The sequence below is a fragment of the Bison bison genome, unplaced genomic scaffold (assembly GCF_000754665.1).
Source record: "Bison bison bison isolate TAMUID 2011002044 unplaced genomic scaffold, Bison_UMD1.0 scf7180017864456, whole genome shotgun sequence".
In the NCBI taxonomy this organism is placed as follows: Eukaryota; Metazoa; Chordata; class Mammalia; order Artiodactyla; family Bovidae; genus Bison; species Bison bison.
The window spans coordinates 30,696,021-30,702,761 of NW_011495018.1; the positions used below are offsets into that span (position 1 = coordinate 30,696,021).

The 6,741-nt window shown below is 45.1% G+C and overlaps 1 protein-coding gene across 1 annotated transcript in view; it reads right to left on the reverse strand.

Annotated features, from left to right (window-relative positions):
• The window catches only part of CNNM1 (cyclin and CBS domain divalent metal cation transport mediator 1), a 69,459-nt gene that overhangs the window by 12,921 nt on the left and 49,797 nt on the right, over window positions 1-6,741 (reverse strand). The window contains exon 9 of the mRNA XM_010859550.1: window positions 3,678-3,841. Within this exon, the coding sequence (XP_010857852.1) occupies window positions 3,678-3,841 (164 nt within the window). The remainder of the gene's footprint in view (window positions 1-3,677; window positions 3,842-6,741) is intronic.

Consider the following 6,741-nt stretch of genomic DNA (forward strand, 5'->3'; position numbering starts at 1 on the left):
CATAATGATCAAGGATCAATCCAAGAAGAAGATATAACAATTATAAATATATATGCACCCAACATGGGAGCACCGCAGTATGTAAGACAAATGCTAACAAGTATGAAAGGAGAAATTAACAATAACACAATAGTGGGAGACTTTAATACCCCACTCACACCTATGGATAGATCAACAAAACAGAAAATTAGCAAGGAAAAAAAAAAAAAAAAAGAGGTGTGTAAGGCAACTGGAAATTTAAACATCACTGGATATTTGATGATATTAAGAATTTATTCTTAAAAAAAAAAAAAAGAAACCAATATTCATTGCAATACTATTTACAATAGCCAAGAAATGAAAGCATGAATAAAGAAGATGTGGTACATGTATACCATGAAATATTACTCAACATTAAAAGGAGTGAAATAATGCCATTTGCAGCGACATGGATAGACCTAAAGATGATCATACTAAGTGAACAAAGTCAGAGAAAGACAAATACGTATGATATCACATATGTGAAATCTTAAAAAATGATATAAATGAACTTATTTACAAAACGGACAGACCCAAAGACATAGAAAACAAACTTATGGTTCCCAAAGAGGAAAGAGGGAGAGGGATAAATTAGGGATATTAGATTAATAGATACACTCCTATATATAAATCAGAAAAGCAACAAAGTCCTACTGTATAGCACAGGGAACTCTACTCAGTATTCTGTAATAACCTATAAGGGAAAGAATCTGAAAATAATATGTGTAACTGAATCATTTTGGTGTATACCTGAAACTAAAGAACACTGTGAATCAATTATATTAAAAAAAAAAAAACTACAAAGATCCAAGAGAAGTGCAAAACTCAATTGTTTTTTACCATATGTCATATTAATTTTACTCCATTACAGTTTACCATATAGTTTCACATATGTTAAGCAATTGCTTTCAACAGCTTACATAGAAGACAGCATTTATCCCTGCATCTCAGAGGAGGAAACAAAGTCAGAGAAGTGAACTCCTAATATTTATCCAAATAAATGTTAATGGAATGGAAATTAGAGGACCTTCTAGTTCTTAAAAAAATGTGTTTCCATTTCACAACAAATCTTTTTTTACAAAAGGTTTGGAATGGTGGTGGGGAGGGAGTTTAGTATATTGCAGAATATCAGAATTTGGAAAGGCAGAATGGAGAGACATTTAAAAATTGAAAGAAGTGATTTTAAGATGAATAAAATTGCTATTAAGGCAGTTTAGCAAATCTATCATGCAGATAAAAAAAAAAAAAAAAAAAAAAGCAGCCTCCTTGCCAACTCTGCCCAGGCACTGTTTATCCCATGATCTGATTTATTTCCTTCAGAGCCTTCATCACTCTCCTAAATAACCTAGGTTACTGATGTGGTTACTTGTTTATCACCTTTCTCCTCCTATGAGCCTGGAAGCTCTAGAAAAGCAGGAACTTGCAGTCTTGTTGACCACAGTATCTTGTTGATGCCTAGACAGTGCTGAGCACGAGCAAGTAGTCAGTAGCTACCTGTTGAGCCACTGACTCATATCATGACATTCAATTTCTTTTCCCACAAACCATGTGCCCAGTACTACCAACCACTGAGTTAGCACAGCAGAATTTCTCTCCTCCCACTTTTTCTTACCTCATTTCTGAGGACGGTCTACAATTACAGGGCTTCAGGGCTGGAGGCAAAAGGGAGCAGAATCGTGGGCTGTGGTTTTCTGAGGTTCAACCTCATTGTCACGATAGACTAGTTAAAGTGTCCACAATCATACATACCATGCATACTGTTGGATTAGTTACTAAAGTACTTTCCCCTGGCTCCATCAGCTCTGATTTCCCTGAACTCTCTCAAAGCCCAGTGACTTGAGGGCTTGGACTCTGGAGACAGAGAGACTTAATCTTGCAGCTTGCAGCTTGGTTCTGCCACTTCCCAGCTATGAGATGTTATACTCCTCAAACTCCCACGTGTATGTGTGCTGAGTCACTTCAGTTGTGTCTGACTCTTTGTGACCCCATGGACTGTAGCCTGCCCGGCTCCTCTATCTGCGGGATTTCCCAGGCAAGAATACTGAAGTGAGTTGCCATTTCTGTCTCCAGGGGATCGTCCTGATCCAGGGATCCAACCAGCATCTCTTACGTCTCCTGCATTGGCAGGTGAGTTCTTTACCACTAAGACCACCTGGGAAGCCCCCCACAAACTCCTACTTCATCTATAAAGTGGGGATGACAGAGTACCTACCTCTTAAGGTGGTTGTGGGACTAAGTGGATAATTCAGATCAAGGACTTAAAGTGCGTGGCACAGGGCACGCCACCAACAGTCATTACCCCAGCCCATTCCACAGGTACAGCCCCTCCTCTGGTAACTCTCCAGGGTTACTTTTATCAACGATGTGTATTTTAGTTCAGGGTGTCTACAGAGTCATGGAACACAGAAAGCCAGTCAGCACACACCACCCTCAAATTATCAGGGTGAGTGTTCTGAACAGAAGGAAAGGACCTTTTCCCACCTTTGTGATTCAGCACACCCTCATCCCCTGTAACCGGGACGACAGTCACCGAGTGAGCACGTTGGGTGTTCAGCTGGACTCAGGTAAATGGGTTCCCTTCTGATCTCAGGCCAAGTGTGTAATGATTTGTGGAAGGCTAGCAAACAAAACCAACAACATAAAACCTATCAAAGCAAGAGAAAGCAGGAAATCTTAGAATGTGTTTGTCTAATATTAAACTCAATGAGGGGTATGAAGAAACAGCTTTCCTTAATTACAAGGTGATAAGCATTGCTGCCTCTCTCATACTTGCAAAGTGATTCTCTTCAGATAGTTCAGGGACAGGGCAAGGTGGTATGATAATTACTACAAAGATTTTCAGCTCACAGACTGCATTGTGTTTTAGATATCTAGATAATAATATGTGAAACCTGATACATATGTAAGATCATAGCTGGGATTCCCATGTGGCTCAGTGGTTAAGAATCTGCCTGCCAATGCAGTAGATGCAGGCAATGCGGGTTTAATCCCTGGGTCAGGAAGACCCCTGGAGGAGGAAATGGCAACCCACTCCAGTATTCTTGCCTGGGAATCCCCACAGAAAGAAGAGTCTGGTGGACTAGAGTCCGTGGGGTCACAAAGAGTCAAACACCATGGAGCACGCATGGAGGCACTGGGAAGCCACTATACACGACTATATTGTTGTTGATTAGTCCCTAAGTTGTGACCAACTCTTTTGTGACCCTATGGACTGTAGCCTGCCAGGCTCCTCTGTCCATGGGATTTCCCAGACAAGAATACTGGAGTGGGTTGCCATTTCCTTTGCCAGGGATACGCTCCTATATGCTTGGTTTATTAATCCCCTGCAAATGTATCTTGAATAAACCACATCAACCTTGTGCCAATGATGGGGCAACTAAAGGAAACAGTCCTGCTGGCAACTTCTCTCAGGCAAGCTAATTCCCTATCTCTTCCTGCCTCAGTTTCTCCACATGAAAAATGGGGAGACAGTCATGAACAACCAGGGTTCAAATGAACAAAGGAACGATAATAGTGACAAATAATGAACAGAATAAAACTGACTGGGAAAAAAAAAACAACAACTGACTAAAACCAGGGCCTTTAGAAAGCCGAGGTATGGGGAACGGGGAACAGAAGGGTGCAGGGTCGGGGTGGGGGAGGGTCCTCTGCAGAGTTACCTTCACGAACTGCACGTCGCTGAGGATGTGGACCGAGTAGTCGGGTGTGTAGAGGTTGTTGCTGCTGCTGCACAGCTGGGTGTTGCTCCCCCCAAAGTCGCTGCGCTCACGGTTCGGAGACTCCGAGCGGTTCAACCCACTGCAGCGGGAAGGGGACCGGTTTACTGCAGACGAGAGAGGAGATGGGGGAAAGGCAAGGAGGGTGGGGTGGGGAGGCAGTGGTGGGAGGAGAAGGAGGGAGAGAGAGGAAGGGGTGTGGTTTACTGAGGTCCCGCAGGACATTTAGGTGATGGCAGCATGGGGCCCTCACCTCTCCCCGCAGAGCCCAGGAAGTGCCCTGCTGCTCCGTTTCTGAGTATCAAATTCAGACCTCGGGGCTCCACGTGGCTCAGGCTCCTTCCCTCCCCACGACCTCTACCAGCGAGGAGCTGGGTGGCCCACTGCCCTTCTTGGTTCAGGGGTAAGGAAGGGAAGGAGATGAGGACCCCATTGTGAATGTGGGTGGCTACCCCAGACCATGAGACCCTTTATTTACCAAAGTGAGTTATTTTATATAAACTCCATTCACAAACCTTCTTTTAGAAAGGCTGAAGCCTTAGTTTTGCCCTAAAAACCACCTGCCAAGCACAGATAACCAGCCCTCACTGCGGTGAAGCATTTCAGAGGGAATATCAGGCCTGCCTCCAGGCAGGGACCAGCAGAGGCCCACAAACCATATGGATAGATATTTAAATCACATCAATAAACCGTTAAAATATGCTCTACACTTCTCCTTGACAAATAACACCGTCCTGACAACCTAGTAGGCCAGGTCAGGCTCCTTAGAGTTTTGTGCCAGAAAATAGGCTGTAGGGGGAGACCCTGCCCTGCCCTAGGGCTTCCCGGCCTGGTCTCCTAGAGCTGTCTGGGTGGAAAATTCAGGATTCTTGTATCTGAAATATGGTCTAGAAGGAAAAACACAGCTCTGGGTGGTACATCCCTTTGGCTCCGTGAACTACTCACCCCGCAGAGAGGAGGGTGGAGCTGGGGAGGGCCAAAGTGGAGCCCCCTGCGGGGTGGGTCTCAGGCAGGGCTTTCTTTAGGCTCACAGGCCGGAGGCTGGAACAATGCTCCAGGCCTTTGGTCAAAGGCCTCCTGAATATTCTGAGTCAGTCTCTCTTTCCATTTTCAAGAACAATTTCTTGGGAACATTCAATTATGACCGTATCACTTGGTTTCAAAATGGACTGGGAACTGCCCTCCCAGGATCAATAGAAGAGAGGTTCTAAGGTGACTTTAGCATTACCTCCACCACAGAATAACCCTGAGTGAGACTGCAAAGCCCTTTCCACCGCTCTGCATCCCTCTGACACCACTCTGCATTTCTTCCCAAGAAAGAGAAGTGGGAAGCTGTGGCCTCTCCTGACACAGTCAGTTCAGGGGCGCCAATGAAGAGCCTGATTGTTAAGAGATTAGGCTCCTTGGTTCCTTCAGGGAAGAACTTTAGGAATTTAATTCTGTTTCTTAAGATAATGCTGCCATCCATCAAAATGATTAGCATCTCTTTGGAGTGTCTTCCGGAGGTCTGCCGGTCTGATTAGCTGTCAAGCTGTTACTGTTGTGGAAAGATTAAAATGACAATATGTTGAATCATTTTCTCATTAGAGCCAGAATAATCACTGCCTTGATCAGAGTATAGAATTAAGGGTTCTACCTTCAGTGTTTCCTTTCTCAGTTAAGTGTCATCCGCATATACACTGTTACTTGAACCAGAAACCTGGGAGTCTCCTGCGACTCCTGCCAATCCATCAGCCCCACATCAGGTCTCTGTTTCGGCTCAAGTCCCAGTTACCGTCACTCTTGCCTAGACCACAGTCTGGTCTTCCCATTTATAATCTCATAATCTGTTCTCACCTCAGCTGTCAAAAGCACATTTTCAAAACACAAATCAGGGGACTTCCCTGGTGGTTCAGTGGTTAAGAATCTGCCTTGCAATGTAAAGGACACAGGTCAATTCCTGGTGGGGGACTAGGAACCAAGACCGCATGCCACAGCTAGAGACTCCGTGCGCTGCAACGAAAGAGCTTGAGTGCCACAACTAAGACCTGATGCAGCCAAATAAATAAATATTAAAAAAAAATACACAAGTCAACTTCCAGTTGAATCTAAGCCCCCATGACTTGACCCTAAGCACTAACCCCGCCATGGCTTGACCCCTGCTTTCCCATCTGATCTCCTCCTGGGGCTCCCTTCCCACCATGCTTGTTCTGCTCCAGCCTACTGGCCCCCTTGGGGATTCTCAATCATGTAAGCCTCCCCCACCTCAGTAGATGCCATTTCCCCTTCTCCCCTCCTGCTCATTTTACCCTCATGCCCCCTTTTCTCCCCTCATTTTACCCCCCAATCCCTGCACTCACTTTTCAGTCATTCAGTTCAGTCGCTCAGTCGTACCAACTCTTCGCGACCCCGTGAATCGCAGCATGCCAGGCCTCCCTGTCCATCACCAACTCCCGGAGTTCACTCAGACTCATGTCCATCGAGTCAGTGATGCCATCCAGCCATCTCATCCTCTTGTCCCCTTCTCCTCCTGCCCCCAATCCCTCCCAGCATCAGAGTCTTTTCCAATGAGTCAACTCTTCGCATGAGGTGGCCAAAGTACTGGAGTTTCAGCTTTAGCATCATTCCTTCCAAAGAAATCCCAGGGCTGATCTCCTTCACAATGGACTGGTTGGATCTCCTTGCAGTCCAAGGGACTCTCAAGAGTCTTCTCCAACACCACAGTTCAAAAGCATCAATTCTTCGGCGCTCAGCTTTCTTCGCAGTCCAACTCTCACATCCATACATGACTACTGGAAAAACCATAGCCTTGACTAGACGCACTTTTGTTGGCAAAGTAATGTCTCTGCTTTTGAATATGCTATCTAGGTTGGTCATAACTTTCCTTCCAAGGAGTAAGTGTCTTTTAATTTCATGGCTGCAGTCACCATCTGCAGTGATTTGGGAGCTCAAAAAAATAAAGTCTGACACTGTTTCCCCATCTAGTTCCCATGAAGTGATGGGACCAGATGCCATGACCTTAGATTTC